At 42.8% G+C, this 19,599-nt stretch overlaps 1 protein-coding gene across 4 annotated transcripts in view; it reads left to right on the forward strand.

Annotated features, from left to right (window-relative positions):
• LRRC1 (leucine rich repeat containing 1) overlaps positions 1-19,209 on the forward strand; it is a 134,480-nt gene extending 115,271 nt beyond the window's left edge. For 3 of the 4 annotated variants that reach the window (XM_082414340.1, XM_082414342.1, XM_082414341.1), the window contains 4 exons: positions 7,590-7,705; positions 14,621-14,823; positions 15,648-15,784; positions 17,704-19,209. In XM_082414340.1, coding sequence (XP_082270466.1) covers positions 7,590-7,705; positions 14,621-14,823; positions 15,648-15,784; positions 17,704-17,862 — 615 coding nt within the window. In that variant the 3' untranslated portion in view covers positions 17,863-19,209. The remainder of the gene's footprint in view (positions 1-7,589; positions 7,706-14,620; positions 14,824-15,647; positions 15,785-17,703) is intronic. The other variant, XM_082414339.1, reaches the window with a different exon arrangement.
• The last annotated feature ends 390 nt before the right edge of the window (positions 19,210-19,599 follow it).

A 19,599-nucleotide genomic window follows, 5' to 3' on the forward strand; every position in this document is an offset into this window, starting at 1 on the left:
CTGTGACCTTGACGTAAGGCAGGACCTTGATTGGGTAAAGGAAGGTCGAATCATCTTTAGTTTGGACACTTTAGAAAATTAATACATTTGAGGAATAGTTTCAGTAAATGCCAAAGAGAGGGCTTCTGAGTATGATGTTAATCCCCAGCGAGGTCACCACCCACCTGCCATGTCCCCATCCCTCTCTTTGGATCTGCTCTTTCAAAGGAACACATTTTAGACAAGAACGTGAGGAGTTTCTTCTTGTAAACTGTCCCCATCATATTAGCATCAGCCCTGTTTTCACTCTGAGAGAATGAAATTATTGATATGATCGCTTTCCTGGCATTTGGGGTTTCATCAAGGAATGAAGTTTGTGCCTTTTCCTTCAGCTGCCCGAGAAAGCTGTTTAGGACCCCAGGGACTGGGTCTTTTCTAGCCCATTTCACTCCGACTCACATACTCTGAGCTCCCAGGCTAGGACATGTCCCAATTCTGCTGTGGGTCCCAGCTTGGTGACCCTGCAGAAACGGGCAGTGCTGGCCTCTGACCCTCAGGCTGAGCTGCCAAATCATCGATGGGCCCCTCACCTTGAACGGGGTCTTGTTTGTTGGTCGAGTGTGAGTGTGAGTGTGTGTGTAGGGGGAATGCCACGTGTGTGCATACACTCTGCCTCCAAGCTTGATACCATCCCATCAAATCCTGCACTCTCCTGATTGGATTCTTTTCTTTCCAAACGTGATTACTTCCTCTTGAACAATTAAGTCGCACGCATGACACATCTAAACTGAAATGCTGACCAATTCCATTTATATGCCCCAAATCCATAGTTGTATTAATGGCCATTGGTCTGGTGTGCTGTGTAGTTCTTCCTCTTTGTCTTTTTTTCCCCCCATTTGATAGTATCACATATTGTCAGTTTTACAGCACAGTTCCTTCGTCTATAGCAGCATTTATTTGCATTTTTTCCCCAAATGGTTGAGGGGAAAATGTTTGCACTGTGTGGGTCACAATAATAGATTCTGTTTGTGTTGTGTGGTGTTATGTGTAGTAAACATTTGCAAATCAATGAATGTCTCTTGTTTTCTTAATTGTTAGCTGCTTGGAAATTTAGAAAAGTCAGGTAAACTTGCAATCTTGTAAGTATTGTTCAGACCACAGTTGCATCTCTGACTTCCATTCTGCTTCTCAAATGCATGAAGATTCAGATCGGCTGACAGCTTTGTGTGCTCTTCATTGTAAAACATTGGACATTTTCCTCGAAACTCAGTTTTTTTTTTGTTTCTTTAAATGACTGCATGGCCTGGAACCTGGTTTTGCTATGTGTTTGTCAGATTTGTTCCGATTATTCTCTCTCAAAAGAATGCTTTTCTGTGAATTACATCTTAAGTTATTCAGAAATTCTGAAAGGCATACCTTGGGGGCTCATCTGCCTTCACCAAATTCTACTTTGTTGGCACGATTTTGTCTCTGAGGGACAGGCTAGATTCGCTTTATTTGCTACATGTGGCATGCTTCTGATTTTTCAAACCACTTACTTGCGTTTTTTATTTCTCATCCCGTTGCTCAAGTATGTATGTTTCTGTGATAAGGAAGTTCCCTAAAAAACCCTGTTTTTGGTGGAGGGAAGAATTAAGGGGAAGAGACTCTGATTCGTGGATAGACAGGAAGTCGGTGTATGCGTGATCATGGGTATGAAGATAGACACAAACTTTATAGTATTTCCAGCCACATCTTATCGTTAAATAACCTAGACCACGGAGAGTTTCTGGCTGGAAGAAATGGAGTATATATCCAAGTTTAGGGCTTAGTCTCTTGTCTCCATTAAGTCAAAATGGAAGTGACTCTACCTACATCATACCTGTCCAGTCAGATGGGACAAGGGAGGATTTGCAGATCATTCGTCAAAGCTTTCCTTTATCAGGCAATCTGTAAACACGGATCACCCACAGATATTATTGTGCTATTCAGAAATGCCCATGGTGATAGAGTATTCATTTTGTGGATAGCTTTCTGCCTTCTTATTAGTACAATTTAAAATTCTTCTAGAGTAAGTTCCCATGATGTTCTAAAGTGAATTATTGATAAATAAAAGAGATACGACAAAACCTAAAAATGCTAGAATTAAAAAAAAAAAAAAAAAAAAAGCTGACCGTTGGGTTTCAGGATAGAGAAGGCATTCCTAAACTTGAAAGAGGAAATAACTCATAAAAGAAACAGTTGATGGACTTGTCTACGTGAAAATGAGATTTCTGACCTTCAAGAAAATAAAGACAGGCTGGGGGCAAGGTGACGTTTACAGCATCACACGTGAAGGCTGTCTTTCCTTACTCTGTTAGAAATTCTTTCACATCATTGAGAAAAGAGATGTACCCACTCTAGAAAAGTGGACAGAAAGAAAAGCAAAGAACCCCCCACAAAAACCAGTAAGTGATTCACAGGAGAAAAAAATAGAAATGACTTTTAATGTGAAATCATTATTCACAAAATGTTAATTGAAGCATTTTCACCTATCAAATTTTCAAGATTTAAAAAATATAATAATATACCAAATATTGGTGAGAGTACAGGAAAGTGCCTGTTATCATGGAAATATAAATTATTATGGCTTCTCTGGAAGGGAATTTGGTAGTAGTATTAAAAATCTGAAAAATATGCATACCCTTTGATTCTGTAATTCCACTTCTAGGAATTTATCCTAGGAGAACAATTATGGATGTACACGGAGAATCATGCACGAGATTATTTCTCCCAGTGTATGCAGGAGGGTCTAACGTGTTCCAGGCGCCATGCCAAACATGTCCGGAGGGAGCTGACATGTGCCAGGCCCTGTGCCAAGTGCCTTCAGGCTAATTCTTGTCTGATTTTCACAACAATTCAATGAGGTATAGGTAAATAATCATCAGCATCCAACAGATACTGATTTCTAAGCTAAGACTCAGAGAGGTTAAGTAACTTGCCCAGGATCACACAGCAAAGAAATGGTAGAACTAATCAGCAGTGTCTACAGTGGTGATCTGCTAAGTAATCTGTGATACATACGTAGAAGGAAATAACTATGTGGTCAGTAAAAATCCTGTTAGAAGCAAAATGACATGGGAAGACATTCTTGATTCCGTATGCAAACAAAGGTGCTAAAGATCATAGGGCTGGTCTTAATTCTGTTGAAGTGCATTCTTATAATCCCAAACGCATGGCATTTGAACCTCAAAATGTTACGACTGATTATCCCTTCGTGGCAGGATTTGGTTTGAGTTATTTTCTCCTTGTGCTTTCGTGCGTGTGTGTATGTGGTTTTTATTTTCCAGTCAACTAAGTTACTTTCTTATAATTAGAAGAATGCTGTCGCTGTTAGTGGATATTTTGATGTCAGTGGCCCAACAATTCAGGGAGTCCCAAAACCACATGATTTCCAAAATATTTCTGGAGCAGGGAACATTTGAATAATATGCCACAGATGATCATGGGAAAGGCAAAAAATAGTCTTTGGTTTCTAAAATTATACCTCATGTTATTTCTGTTCAAATAGGATTTTGACCAGATTTTGCTTATTGTACATTTTCCCTCTTGCCAGTGAAATGTGGGTTCAGTTCTGTTACAAATAATATCGAAAGGAAGATGCCGAAGGAAAATGAAAGTTCCTTTCCACTCGGGGCAGGTATTCACAAGGCAGGCTATAGGCGAAGGTGACCAATACAGGCTTCCTCTTTGAGTCATGCAATCTGTCTGATTATCTCCTTTAAGCTGTCGCCTGCAGGCAGTTAATACTCAGGGAAAGTTGACCTGACTGAAGGTTTGCTCTGTGATCTGCAGGCCCCGTATCCTTGAGATGGATCAGATCAGTGCCAAAGAGTTAAGGACAGTATTGTCTTGAATTAGGAGAACACAGAACAGCTTAACAAGGGTCCTTAGCTACGTTCTGTAATTCTCAGAGAATCCAAGTCCAAGCCCTCATATTCTTTTCTCTGGTGCTGCTATCCTTGTGTGCTACTTTGTGGTTAAAGGGAGTTTGAAAATATCAGCTTCCTACGTAACTGGTAATAAGTTATTTAAACAGTGGCTCTGCTTCCCAGAATTTCTAAGTGATGGAGACATTTTATCCTGTTGACCCCTAAGGAGCCTGTAAACTCTGCCTCCTGAACCCAAAAGAGAAAGCAGAAATACATGCGAATGATGCAGAATGCAATACTGAACTCAGGCCAGTTCTTCACTCCTATGAACACAGAATGTCACTGTGATGCACCGTCAGGGGGACAGTGTTTTAGGAGGTTCTGGGGCGTCCAGGGCAGAGGTGGGCAACCTCAGCACAGTTCCAGCAACATGGCAGAGGCTCAGGTGTGGACAGCCTGTCACTGGGACCTGGGACTTTCACTTCTTGGAAAAACCACAGCTACGTTTATTTGGCAGCAGCAATAGGCCAGGTCCTAGGATAGGGGCTGTGATAGGTGGTTTCGTTCAATCTAATGCTTATTGTTACTTTTGCTAAAGTAACATATCCAAATCCACAGAACCTAGGACGGAGCGTAAGTTCCACCCCTGGTCTGTGAGATCGCAGAGCCCCCCCCTCTCCGTCACCCCGCATCCCCCTCTGACGTCTGTGAAGAACTCTGTCTTTTGAATCATGGTTTTGGCTGCTCGATCATCTTTTCCGAAAACCAGAGCTTTGCGCCATGCCCTCCCGGCTGGCTTGGCGTGAGCGTGTCCTTTGCTTTCTGCCCCATTAGGCAGCCCTCACACATTCAGCCCAGACGGGCTCTTTGTCCTCATTGTTTCCTGAAAACATGGCCAGTGGTGCGCAGAGGCCACTCACGGCCTTGTCCACCCAGAGCGCCTGAGGCTCTTGGATACACTGCCTTCCTCCCCTTGACCTCTCAAATGGTGTGAGAGTAGAGCGGGGAAGGAAAGAGAAAACAATAAATCGCAGGCTGTAAACACGTAGGCAGTGCACACCCTCCACCGGGAGTTCCCGTTCTTTCCCCCAAAGTACGTAAGCGGTGTGAACTTGTCCGGAACTTTCATTGCACGGACGACTTTCAGAGACCTCTCTGACCCACTTTCGTTAGTTAATTAATTTTTAGGAGTAGATGGTATAGGCACACGGTACAAATTGAAAATGTTCACACGGTGTATGCAACAGTAGGCCCCCCAAACAAAGACCCCACCGGTGGCTGGGGCAGTGGGCGGCTTCCTGACAAAGCGAAGCCCCAAATCACGATGCAGCCTCGGCTCTGTGTGTAAATAACCGATACCTGCTTTGCCTCCCCGGAGTCCAGATAAGCCCTGTCTCCTCAAAGCCAGGCCGGCATGAGGCGTGACCGGCCTCAGCCACGTGCTGACCCAGAAGGCCCCCCTCCTGGCTCGCAGACCCAGTGAGGATCCCCGTCCACATGGAGCGGGGCCGGGCCCCACGGGGACCTCCCCATGGGTCGATCTTTGTCACCTAAATTCATCAGAGAGAATCTAATCGTGTCGGTCCTCACACGATCCAGGGTGTCCAGGGTTTTGATTCCTTTCCTTCTGGGAGGTGCCTGGGCACCTGGGTTAAACTGATCCCCTTCCTCAAGGGAGGGAAGAATGCCAGGCCCCACAGAAGATGTGCCTCTTAGGACATGATATTTACAAAACATGAGAGGCTGCCCTAGTAATTCTTACCAGGGAAAAGAGTTTTGTGGTCTCCATTGTTACACATAGAAGCAGATGACAACTTTAAGTAGCAGCCTTTCAGTAGTAAGTAAACAAATACAAGCGTGTAGACATACCTTCATGAGGAATGTTGGCAGGTAGCTGGGTTTCACCTTTGGGCAGAGGGGATGCCAAGCAACCTGATGACATGTAAGCGTGCAAATTAAACAGCCCCATCAAACGATCTGTCAGAGGGTTTGTATGGACCATAATTGGGAAGGAAACGGATTGACGTGGACCAGAGGTTCTGGGAAGGCTTTTCGGGGTAGAGGATGTTTAGCTAATTGGGGGTGATGGTAAGATTTAAAAAAGACAGAAAGAAGAAGGGTGTATCTATAAGAAACAGTGCGACCGAAAATGCAGGATGTCTTTTAGAGGACAGTGAGCAAACCAGTTTTTCTGGGCTGGGAAATGTGAATACTGAGAAACGAGGGGAACAGTACATCTCTGGGTGTTTTCCAGGTGACCAGAGAGGAATGTTAGTCTGTGTTTTCTTGTGTGTTTAGTTTTCTTTTACATTCATTATGGTTACATGCTGTGGTTAATTATATTATTTCAAAATCCTTATATGAACTCCTAAGGGAAGACATAAAAAGATTGTGCACAAAGGTAATTATGTAACAGTTTCATAAATGTGCATTCCGCTTTTTAAGATAGAGTCGTCACATTTAACACAGAGATAAATAGAAAAGGGCAGAAGGTATATTCAGATACTGATGAAGAGCCGGGTGTCTTGCTTCTCCTCTGGCGGAGGCTCTGGGGTACTTTTCCATGTATCAGAATCAATAGGTCCCTTCATCAGCCCTTTTCCCCAGCCGCCCTGAGTCAGAACAGCGCATGTGCAGAGAGTGTAACGTGGACGCAGGCTTGCGGGATGTTGTGTCTGGGACCCAGCTGGTTTTGCAACCCCTTCGTTCAGCTTTCCTGACTGTAGAAACCACAGACAGCTTATTCAAGAGAGTCCTTGAATTCTTTTGTGAAGACTAGATTCATACTAAGCTCAATTACCTTTGAATCGGTTACTTAAAATAAAAGGGGAATCAAATTTGGTGTGGACGCAGATATCGACGTGTGCTTTCAGCAGTAGGTCATAGCCGACCAAATTCACTTTTTGCTAAAAGATGGTTCATTTTGCATTTGTCAAAGGGCAATGAATTTATCAAATTAAGTTGTGAATGACCAAAGGCTATTAAAAGATGTGTGGTAGAAATCAATGTATCATCTCTCAGATGTTCCTCTTTTTCTTTTTTTTTTTTAAAGAAACTGGAACACTGAAGTTAACATAATGGGCAGGTCTTCAAAGGGGTGTGTGTGTGTGCGTGTGTGTGTGTGTGTGTGTGTATCACCTTTGGCCTGACTTTTGAAACCTAGAATTCTTTTTTTTAAATTTAATTTTTTATTAAAGTATAGTTGATTTACAATGTTGTGTTAGTTTCTGGTGTGCAGCAAAGTGATTCAGCTATATATATACATATATATATATATATATATGTATATATATAAAATCTCCTTTTTCATATTCTTTTCATATTCTTTTCCAACCTAGAATTCTTAAACTCCCGTATTACCAAATACTATATGTCTGGACATGTGTTGTCTGGTTAACATATTTAAAAGATGCAGTTGCATTAGGTAGCAGTAGAAAATGACTTTCTGTTCAGAATGCAGTTTTTGAACTGTATTGTTTATTTTCTTGACTTAATTTAGAACATACGTGTTTAATGTTTTGCAGAGATTTTTAAGGTTACTGGATGACTCAGTGTTTTATATGATTTAAATCAATCATAGTTGGTCATCAGTGAGACTTAAAATCGTGTGATGTTATTTTGTGCATCCTTTTCATGCCATTTGATGAACAAGACCCTCCAGTCCCACCCCCATCTCCCAGAAAAACCTGGAAAACAGTCATGTTTTCTTTCCCATCATAGATCGGCGGGTGCAGCAGCCTCACTGTGTTCTGCGTGCGCGACAACAGGCTGACTCGGATCCCTGCGGAGGTGTCACGGGCCGCTGAGCTGCACGTCCTGGACGTGGCAGGGAACAGGTAAGCCCGAGACAAGCAAACGGTCATCCACCCCAGCCTTGGCTGTCTTGCCTTTGCTCCACCTTGTAAAATATATACTGATTGGTCGCATTAGCCAGGCCTGGAAGCTCCCAGTCTGGGAGCTGGAGTGATGGAGCCGGATGGAGTGGACAAGGTCAAGGGCGGCCAGAGCGTGGAGTCCTTTAAGGTTACGGCGGGCACGGCCGGACACATGCTTCCCAGATGGCGGTACTGCGATGGAAGGGGGAGGGAGACCTAGGTCTTGGCTTTTATAACTGGCTTCCGTATGTCATTGTGGACCTTGGTTTCCTCATCTGAAAAAAGAGCTCCCATGAGTCTGAGCTAGATTTTAGCCAGGGGTCTTGATGTGTCCTGCCCGTGACTCTGAACCCCCTGACATTGTGAACAAAATTGTATTCAGGGACACTTTGCTGGTGAGAAGATCCACAGCTAATGTCAGAATTGCCAGGTGTTTCATAGTCTAAAAAACCTGACGAGCCACCAGTCTGTGTCCCCAAGGTCACAGCAGCGCCATCTCTCGAGTTCTGGGTCAGAGGCCCGGGGGCTGCTTGCCAGACTCTGGAATGTGGACTAGAGTCATTTCAGCCATTCTGAACCAATTTCATCACTGCGAATGTCACTGCACTTTCCTTCCCCTGAGCCCGCCTACCCAGGCTCTTCTGTCCACCTCTGACACCTTCTCTGTTTCCCCACTTTTATCCTTTGGCACTCATGCTCCTCTTTTCTCCAGGAAGCCTCCTCTCTGGGTCTGCATTTCTGAATTACCCTGATGATAATTGCTTGTTTACCTGCATGCAAACCTCCTGAAATTAAAGTTCCCTAAAGTTAGATGTGGTGGTTTGTGTGTCATTGTGATTTGTCCCTTCAGTAGATGCCTGGTGAATATTTGTCGACTGAATGGAAATGTGAAAAATGTTCATTTTTTGCAGAATGGCTGGCAGGCCACTGCAAAGGGCCTGATATCACAGGCTATGTTGCCAAAAGGAATTTTAAAAATGCTTTTGGGTGTTACATAATTAGATGGGAGAAAACGTGCTGGACCAGGGGAAGATGATCAATGCTTCAAAATGGTAAAGGCCAGCGATCCAAAGAGTGTCTGGGGGATTGTGTGCTACGTGATTCGCTGCTCACAGGTCAGGCACGAGCCACCATTTTTCACTCCTGCTAATGGATCGTGGACAGTAGTGCTAAACAAACAGCAGGACTCGGGGGAACCTGGTGATGAGTTATGGCCTCAGGAAACCCTCACCGTTTTAAAGTTGATGCTTTCAGGACATCCTGATAGATTCTTAAGGCCATTCACAGGTGACTGGAAACTCAGAATTAATTTGAGCTGGATGTTGAATTTCTGCTTGGATTAAAGCCCAACAGGAGACATGCAGCTTGAGAAGGGCCCTTCCCTCCTAACCTCTCCCTACAGCAGTAGAAGCTCAGTGATTCCACACCCGCCCCAGTTCTTGCCACTTTGGGGAGCACGGATTTGCATCACTAATTCTCGAGCAGAAAGATGGCTCTGACCTCTAAAAACTGTTTTTCACACGCGTGAAGACCCCCATTCTCAAGTTCTCAGGAGAAGGGAAAGTTCAATATTTATTATGCCTGGGCCAGGGTGGAAAAAAACCAATTAAAAAGTCGAGTGCCATAGCTGTCATCTGAGTCAGTTAGGTGTGTCATTTAGTCCATTGTATATATAGATGCATAACCAGATTTTAAGCTTATTAAAATATTTAATTACTACTTACTTAAAGTATCAGTAGAGAAACTGATACCCTCCAGGTGAAAAGAGGCTACCATGTTAGCTTTCCAGCTTGCAGAAATGCCACACCATGGGAAGGCCTACCAAATACAACAGAAGTTTCTGCCTCTCCCCCCAAGCATATAAAAATAGCAAACGGCACAGGGAGACTGCATGTCGGTTCCAAGAAACTTTTTTTGACATGTTTGATAGGAAAATTATAGCAGGGATAACGCTAAAATGCCACTTGGAGACTAAAGCACCAAGCCTTTTGGTACAGTAATAGAGGAGGTGCCTTGTATCAGCAACCAGCTATGGGCCCAGAATACAGATGTCCTTAACTCTTAGGTTCTTTCCCATATGACTATCCACCAAGTACACAAAATCGGGTATTGGAGCAATCTTCCTCGCAATATTACTAGTACCAAATACTGCAAACCATGGCTGTCAACGGAGAAATAGTTTGTAACTTGGAATTTCATGATCCAAAAAATAAATTAAAAAGTCTAAAAGGTATCACCTTATACCTATTAGGATGGCTTTTTATCAAAAAGACAAGGGGTAACACGTGTTGGTGATGACGCAGCAAAAAGGGAACCCTTGTGCAGTGCTGGTGGGAATGTAAGTTGCTGCATCCACAATGGAAAACAGTATGGAATGAACTCAAGAAATTATAAATAGAACCACCATATGATCCAGCAGTTCAACTTCTGGGTATATATATACCCAAAGGAAAAGAAAACAGGATATCCAAGAGGTATCTGCACTCTCATGTTCATTGCAGCCTTATTCACAGTAGCTAAGATATGGAAATAGCCTAAGCATCTAACAGGTGAATGAATAAAGAAGGTGTGTGTGTGTGTGTGAGTGTGTACACACATATATACGTATATATGAAATGGAATATTATTCAGCCATGAGAAAGTCGGAAATCCTGCCATTTACGACAACAAGGATGGACCTTGAGGGCCTTTTGCTAAGTGAAATAAGTTAGACAGAGAAAGACAGATACTGTGTGATCTCACTTTTATGTGAAATCTAAACAAGCTGCACTCATAGAAACAGAGTGGAGTGGTGGTTGCCAGGGGCCAGCGGCTGGGGGAAATTAGGAGATGCCAGTCAAAGGGTACAAATTTCCAGTTAGCAGATGAATAAGTTCTGGGGATCTAACATACAGCATGATGACTGTAGTTAACAACACTGTATTATATCCTCTAAAGGTGCTAAGAGAGTAGATCTTAAATGTTTCCAACACACAGACACATACACACACACACACACACATACACACACACTATGGTGATTATCTGAGGAGATGGAGATACTAAGCCTCCTGAGGTAATCATTTCCCGAAACAGTCATCCCTCCGTATCCCTGGGGGAATTGGTTCCAGCACACCCGAGGGTACCAACATGGGCAGACGCCCCAGCCCCTTATATAAGATGCCGCAGCATAGTTGGCCCTCCGCATCCGCGGGTCCTGCATCCTCAGACACTGAGCACCAACACTGTATATCAAATTATCACATTGTCCACCTCAGATTTACACAGTGGTATATGTCAATTATATCTCAATAAAGCTGGAAAAAATATTAAAAGACAAAACACAACACAACAGTATAGCCAGACTGGGGAATACTGAGCAGCTAGAGAATGATCTATTTCTCTGCGTTGTGACCCACGATGCCCAGGGCAGAGAGCAAGTGTGGACGGTACCTGGTGCTCTCATTCCTGTTTTTGTTTTTAAAAAGTCTTACCTATAGAGAACACCAAAATATTAAGTGGTTCCCCTAGAGGAGGGCTGGAAACTTGAGGTTACAGGTGGCTTTCACTTTAGATATTTTGGTATTGTTTACATTTTTTCACTGATTATGTTCTCTCTGTGTATCTCTTTAAACATTTTTGAAAACTGTGCTTAAAACTAACAATTCTACTAGGAGGTAACAAACAGATGAAATATTCAATTGTAAGAAGCATTCAGCCATAGGTTTATTAGTATTACGTTAATCAGTAGGCCACGTTTAGTTGCTAAATAAATTTGATAAAGCAACTGCTATCATAGCTAGAGGTGGGGGAGTTCACTTCAGCGGGCTGGTCACCGATGTATCTGGAAACAAGAAGCTCACGGTTTGGTTGTTCATTTGCTTTATTCCTTGTACTGTTGATGTAAATAGTAATCACGGGCTTTTTATTTCTGGGACAATGTGGTCCTAAATGTAGCACAGAGATGTGTACAAATGGGGCTGCGGCTTCTTGTGTTGATCCTGTAGTGAACAGAAGGTACCAGAATAAACCAAAAGTGTATTACTAACTCCCCTGGAAAGCAGATTTTTAAAAAAAATCTGTTTTCTGGCTTGTATCTGGGATGGTTCACCCAAGAGAAACACAGGAGTGTGTGTCTTTCTCCCCCAGGCCGCAGTGAGTCAGCAACAGGGTCGGCCCAGCCCGCAGAGTCTCTGTTTGCAGACTGGGCAGGGAGCAGGGGCTTTTTTCCTCTTTTACACTGGGAACACCTCTGTCCGTAAGACATGTGTGAATGAGCTCGTGTGTGGTGTGTGCTTGGCCGGCAGCAGCCGAATCCAAGCTGGCACGTTGATTCTTTGCAGGAAAACCAGTGTTCTAGACCATGCATCCATCTTACCTGGCTTGGTGGCGTGTGATTTTAAGACCTGTTGTTATGGAGTCTAGTAATTTATTTTAGCTTTTATGACATGATTTGCATCCTTAGCAGCTGTTATTTATTATTGATGCTCTGTTTAACCTTTTGTCTATACCTTTGCTTTAGCATTTATCTGGGAAGCCAGTTATTAGTCTGAGAAGGCACGATGACCGTGTTTTTAGTATCTGTGTGTCATGCCAGCTTTCAAATCTTGACTTATTTTTTCTTTACTCTTCTCGAAGGTAGAGATTTCTTGCCCAAGACGTTGAAACTTGAAACATTCTGGAGGATATTAGCTTAATTCCTTTTTAAAAAAGAAATAGGGACACACTTTCAAAAGAAATTACCCTTTGGTTCAATAAAATGAAAAAGGGTTTGATGTCTTTTAAGCATCCCCCCAGTGTATTAGGATATATTTTTTAAAAAGTCCTGTCACAGTGTCTGGCAGATACCTGCCTTGTGTCTTTAACTTCCTTGCATTTGAGTATTGTGTGACAGCCTTTGGGCAGAGGGAGAGATCATTTGTACGCTTGTACAAATAAGCACAGAGATTTCACTTTCTAGCCCCCTCAAAGAACCAATAGCTCAGAATCAGGGGAAGTGGGGCTGAGTTGCTGTGCCCTCAGACCCCTCCGGGCATCCTTCTGGTATGTGCATGTCACTGCACTGGGTGGATTCTGGGATTTAAAAACACATATTTCCCACCCAATTTGGCTGTCATTGGTGAAGTAGTGGCGTATACAACACACGGAGTCTTTTCAAGGGTCCTTTCACGTAGGCATCGACCTGAGAACCTCACTCCCACGTGGGCACAGTTCCCTGTATTTAACCAATACTGCACCCACTGCGTGTGTATGGGATGGGTCAGCCTTGACTGGACTAACTTTTAGGAAAAGAAAATATTTTCTCACCTCCATAACTAGGACATGGGAAGGCTTTTGTGAAATGTATTCATTGTTCTTATAGAAAGTTTGCTAATACGCTGTCTGCATTCTTTGATCATTTCTAACTTCATCTGTTAAAGTAACTTAGTTGGTCTGTGCTTACATTTTACTTGGATTAGTTTTATAATATTGGAGTACAACTGCTTTTCCTGGAGTTCTAGTTTATTTCCCGTAAATCTGTCAATTCAAAATACGTCTGATACGTCTGCATTAATCTGTTGGTGAGACATTTAGGCACCTCTCCCATGTATGTTAAATGGAGATAGAGGTACCATTTCATAGAAGAAAGAACCCCAGGAATACACGCTGTCACTTAGTTTCTTATAGAATTAATGGGCCAGAGATTTCTTTTAAGAAAATGTGCCTCCTATTGTAGGTAACAGACTGTGATTAGCTTATTTTTAGCTAACGTATGAAGTCATTTCTAAGATGGAGCTATCCTTTAATCCATGGAGCCATCCTTAGAGCGAAAATACTTGATGAAATATAACCTTAAGTTCATTAAACCTTAAATTCCTGGTATCTGCAGAGGTTCGGGTGTTTTCAGAGTGAATTAAACTTTTGTAAAGCCTTGGTTTTTACTAGAGCAGCGTTTCACCCTTGGCAGTGTTCCATTTGGGGCTGGATAGTTCTTTGTTGCGCGGCTGTCCTATGCGTTGTAGGGTATTTATCAACATCTGGGCCTTGACCCACTAGATGTCAATAGCACCCCAAAAAATGTCTATAGACATTGCCAGATGTGTCCCCGGGGGAAAAATTGCCCCTAGTTGAGATCCTCTGCTCCAAGTAATCTTCGCCAAGTACCAAGTGCATATGATTTCTGGGGACGGTCGTCACTAAATAGATTTAACTGGTCAAATACTTGTACAAATATAGATAGAAAACTAATCTTTAGGCATCACATTACAATTTTTAAAATGCTTTATCTCCTTTGAAACTGAAGTAATCTGAGGTGGAAATTAATTATCACGTAGGTGTCTGAGAAGTGGGAGCTTTCAGAAACTTAAAAGTCTAAAATGGAATACCTAAAATAATCTCCCCAGAGAGAGCAAGTGGAGTCCATAAAGAAACACTTTTAATCTTTATTTTAACTGCAATTTAAACTTTGCAGCACCCAAGGCCTCACCTTCCTCACATCCCGATTTGCCAGGTACTACTGGGAGCAGGTAATGCCATGATGTTATTCCAGCCCTGCCGGTGAGGCTGTCCCCATTGACTTAGGAAGAACTCGGCTTCTGGGTTCTTCCACAATTACACTGGCTTCCCCACGCCCCCGCCCCACCCCGGCCTTTAAATGGAAACTTCCCAAGAGTAAACAGCATGTGCTGTAATTTCCTCATTTTTTTGCCCCGTGGCCTGGAGGTGCTAATGAGAGAGGTGATGACAGAAAAGGGAAGCACAGTCACCCACTGAAGCGTCCACTGGCAAAGGGAGAATCGAGTATCTTATTATAAACATAATACCTTTTCACATATTGAACCCAATCCCAGGAAGCGGTTTTTATTTTTTTTTCCTGTTTTGTTTTGGACAAGACTTGATTTAATCACAGACTGTAAGCTCCCCATGTCTCCTTTTGTTTTCATCGAGGCTGTTGCACCTGCCTTTATCCCTGACGGCTTTGAAGTTGAAGGCTCTGTGGTTATCAGACAACCAGTCCCAGCCGCTGCTCACGTTCCAGACGGACACTGACCACACCACCGGGGAGAAGGTTCTCACCTGTGTCTTACTTCCTCAGCTGCCTTCTGAACCTGCCTGCCAAGGTAAATTGAAGGACCAGGTTCCCTTGGCCCCGAGAATTAGCAGCAGCTAATGCCTGTCCTTAAGGCCTCTCACTCCCACACGGGACTGCGTTGTGTCTTATCTGCCTGCAGAGCCAGCCCAGGTGTGAGGTCACTGTGGGTCTTTTCTGGGAAGCTTCCCCTGTATCTCTGCAGAAAAAAACGTGCTGCTCATACCCGTGTATCACATGTGATATTCTTTAAACAGCCTTCTGGTTTTGAGTTCAAGCTAAGGCTGAAAATGCAAATACATACTCCTAAAAGAGGTGAGAGTCCCTTAAAATCCAAACAGACAGTTTGGAGGATTAGAATTGAACATCTCCAGCAAACTGTTTTTAAGACAAGGAGTTGTTTTGAGTGACTGTACCTTTGTTTTGTAAATTATGTGTGGTTTAAAGAAGCATTCACACTCATATCACATGACTGTCATAAATCCTCTTCTGGGAGCTGGTTTCAATAGAAAAAAGGGAGAAGGGTCTAGGCGAACGGAGCCACCTTGCCTATCCCAGCCTCGTTAGAGGAGCATTTAAGACCCCAAGAGAACAATGCAGTAGATTGCGCTGCCAAGCAAAGTACTAGATCCAACATGTGCGGCCAAATCACGGTCAAGAGGAAGTTTCTGAAGTGAGCGTGTAAAAAAGAATCATGAAAGACAACTCTATGAATCATGATGACATTCTGGAATGAAATAGTAAATATTGATTTAGCAGATATCTTATGATCTCAAACAGAATTACGCATCCTTGAAAAGAAAGGGCAACCTTGCCAGTCACAGGAACCCTGCTGACGTGGTCTTTGTCCAACAGAGAACCTGCCTCGCTGTGGTGCCCTGGAGAGCTTGGTGAATGATGTGTCCGATGAGGCCTGGAATGAGCGGGCAGTGAACAGAGTCAGCGCAATCCGATTTCTGGAAGATGAAAAGGATGAGGACGATAATGAAACGGTATGGGATTCGAGCTTCTTGGCTTCCACAGACGTTCAAAATTTAAAAGCCTTTTGAGATTGAAAGTGACACCTGATAAAGATCTCTCTTATTTTCAAATAGTCTTTTCTCTGTTCTGCCTTCAGCATTTAAGAATTTTTTTTAGAAGGCAAAACTGGGAGTTTCTAAGGTTCTGATTCACCAAATGTATGTAAGGCAAATGAGACTTTTTCTGTTTGTTTGTTTGAATAGTTTGTGGGTGCTTCTTTTTCTTTATTTGTGATAGTTACCCCTCCTGCCCCCACTGCTTTCTTAAAATTGGTTGGGAATTTTTTCTTTTCTGCTGTTCCCAGTGAACTGAGTCTCTCCCTGCCCTCCACCCCCCCTTATAGCCGTACCGTGTGGATTCATCCACGTTTCACCGCGTGACTTAGCTGCCTGCTGTCCTCCTGGACTTCTTGCTCACCTTCACGTAACCGGGAGCCTTCACCTTCATGCAGAGAGCTTGCGATCTTAGTAGGATTCCCTTATGGGTTTTCATTCAGAAATCAGGAGTAGGTTTGAAAGGACCGCTCAGCCCTACTTGCCTCCATCCTCCATATGTGTCTCAGCCATTCAGTTGAGTCAGGGACAACTCTTGGAGTCTTCCTGCAATTTGGCTTTGGCTTCTTAAACTCCTTGCACTAATTGAGATTTTCATAAGCAGAACTCAGAGGGAGTACTTGCAGCCCCCAAGACAAAGGGCAGTTTTTCAATTACTGCCTGGAGTTTTTGTTATTCCAGCTGTCCCCAAGTGGGCTTTTATTCACTTACAGTAGTAGAGGGCAAAGTAGGAATTAGGCATGACAAAATGACTCCAGTGTAAATGACTTTATCTAATGACTTCTTTTTTTTTTTAATTTTGTGCTTTTAAATTTTATTTTAAAATATTTATCAATAAGTAAACACTATCTTTTATAGTTACCCACATATTTACCCTTTTCAGCACTCTTCATTCTTTTTTTTTTTTAACATCTTTATTGGAGTATAATTGCTTTACAATTGTCTGTTAGTTTCTGCTTTATAACAAAGTGAATCCGTTATACATATGTTCCCAGATCTCTTCCCTCTTGCGTCTCCTTCCCTCCCACCCTCCCTATCCCATCCCTCTAGGTGGTCACAAAGCACCGTATCTCATGACTTCTTGGAGCATGATTATTTCACCAGTTACTCGTTGCCTTAGTACTGCTCCTCCTTTGTTAACCTATCGTAGCTCCTCCTGAAACTCCCGGACTGGCCATTTATAAGATGTAAATGCTGTTTTAGGAGCAAAAGAGCACATAACATGTTAAATAATATAATTTTAAAAACATTGCCCATACCCTGTCACTTCACTTCCCACCCTGTGGTCTTTATTAGAAAAATGTGAACTTTCTTCAGTAGGTCATAAATAAAACACAGCAGCAAAATTAGAAAAGAAGTCCTTTCTCACTTCCCTTTTCCTTCACCTTCCATGCCTCATGGGTTGAAGAAAGCCAGAACCGCTTCAGATAATAGTAGAACATTCTAGGGAGTTTAATTTTAGAATTTTTTTTGACTCCTTTCTCTTCTTCCTCCCCGTCCTCCCCACAATTCTATCTCACAAATCTTTTATTTTTTCTTACTGTACATGGAACTTTGTTCTTATCGTAACACTCAGTTCGTATTTTACAAAGTATTCTTTTATTCTGAAAGGAGCCCTTCCATCTTGACTAGGTAAGTTATACTCAACACTTTCATCTTCCCTTAACCACGAGGGAGCAGTTGATAAATGCACGTGCCTCCAAAGCAAGCTTTTCACCCACTCTGCCTCTTAACCTCCAGGAATGGGAGACCTGTGTTGGAAAGCTACCCAGGAAGCTTCGCATTTGAAGGAGTGTTGGAGTAAAACCCAGACACTCACCCCGCTCTTTACTTTTCAGAGAACACTCCTGAGACGAGCCACGCCCCACCCAGGCGAGCTCAAGAACATGAAAAAGACGGTGGAAAATTTACGGAACGACAGGAACGCTGCTAAAGGACTGGATTCCAACAAAAACGAGGTCAACCACACCATTGACCGCGTGACCACGTCGGTGTAGATGGCGCGTCCACGTCATACCTCCCGAGTCATCCTGCTGCGGAGCCAGCCTTGCCCCCCGTGGAGCCCCCAGAGGCCCTGGCCTCCAGCGGACCCCGCACCGGTCCCCACCCACGCGTCGGGATGCTGCGACCCCGCGAAGTGCCTTACTCTGATCCAGCACCCACCCGTGGTCTCCGGCCTGATTTTTTTTTTTTTTTTTTTTCCTAAATTTCAGTTGTTTGTAATAAGTAGAATACACTACTGACAACATCTGACCTTTGTTTTTGTCTTGTGTTGGAGTCAGGGAGAGCAGGAAGGGGAATTTTGATCCTCTTCCCTCCCATAAAGTGCTGGGACATTGTGAACCCAAGTTCTCTTGGACCTACTGATGAGAGAGAGTTTTATGTATGGGGGAAAAAATTGATACTTTTTTAAACCCTTTTTGGCAGCTCAGATGGTGTACATTTAAACGTTTTGTATAGGTATTTCATAACAAAAAATATGTATTTCTTTTTGTGATTTTATCTTGGAAACGGTACGTGCAGGAAAAAAAACAACCACCAGTCCTAAAGTATTTGTTTTTATTTGTACCATCCACTTGTGCCTTACTGTAGCCCGTGTCCTGTCAAACCAGTTGTCACAGTGGCATCTTTGAGCAGAGAGGAGGCTGGAAAGGTGGTACTTTGAAATCAGTGTTGGATTTTAATCAGCAATCTACCAGGTGGATTTGTTTTTAACCAAAAAGAAGAGTTACCACCAATTCGTAAATTATACCAGTTGATTTTTTTTTTAAAAAGATGAACCAAAGGATTAGACTGCTAATATTTCATTTCTTTTACAGTCCGACTTTTTCATGAATGAGTCTCTTAGGATGAGTGTTGTGTCTGCTTGTACCTGCTCAGAAGGTATGTGCCATTTGTAAAATAAAACAGAGCAGAAAAGCACAAAAAGAGAAAACCGGTTCAGAAATTCAGTGGGGAAATACATTATGTACTATTAAAGAAAGTACGGTTTTTACTGAAGAAAGCTTTAAAAGTTTTATATTGAGATATAAAACCACAATGAAGCAGAATAACCTACAACCCCGTTAGAAATGTTGCTGTCTTTATAAGTGCAATTTAATTTGTAAATAGAGTTTGGATCAAAGTATAACAAAATATTGCTTCAAGTTTTAATTTTAAGTCTGCTAATTTAAGGGGTCTGGGGGTATGTTTTGGTGTATTTCTGTTGGTTTCTTTTTTTAAATTTTGTATGATGTGATAAAAGAGGAATGAAAAGCGCCTGTCCCTGTGTGGTGTTTAGGAAAATCATGCTGTTGGTGTTGTCTTTTTATTCTTTCCATGAAATAAAGTCACCCTGGACATGAGCCGTTACAGCTTTTTAAAGTTGATTTCTCCTCGTATGTTCAAATGATAGAAGGCAGCTGAGTTCTTTAAGAATGCCCTCCCTTTCCTCAAATACCTGAGCCGCCGGTGGTTTTATGCTAACCTCCTGTGGGTCTGAGTACCCCTTCCTCCCACGCGAGGCGAAGCCCAGCATCGCCTTCAAGTCTGGCTCCTCACCTTGGGTTGGGGCTGTCTGGCCAGTCAGATTCCTTAGAAACCTGCGTTCAACCAACCAGCTGGATACCTTCTTTTACTACCAGGAGTTTCACTTTGCTTTTTCGGTGGTTTGTATGTACGTGTACATTTCTAAGACTGTTGACCTGAAAGCACATGGCACATAAGTGGTTTTCGGCTGCTCAGTTTTATCTCTC

The sequence above is a fragment of the Balaenoptera physalus genome (genome assembly GCF_965194825.1).
Source record: "Balaenoptera physalus genome assembly, chromosome: 11".
Classification (NCBI taxonomy): Eukaryota; Metazoa; Chordata; class Mammalia; order Artiodactyla; family Balaenopteridae; genus Balaenoptera; species Balaenoptera physalus.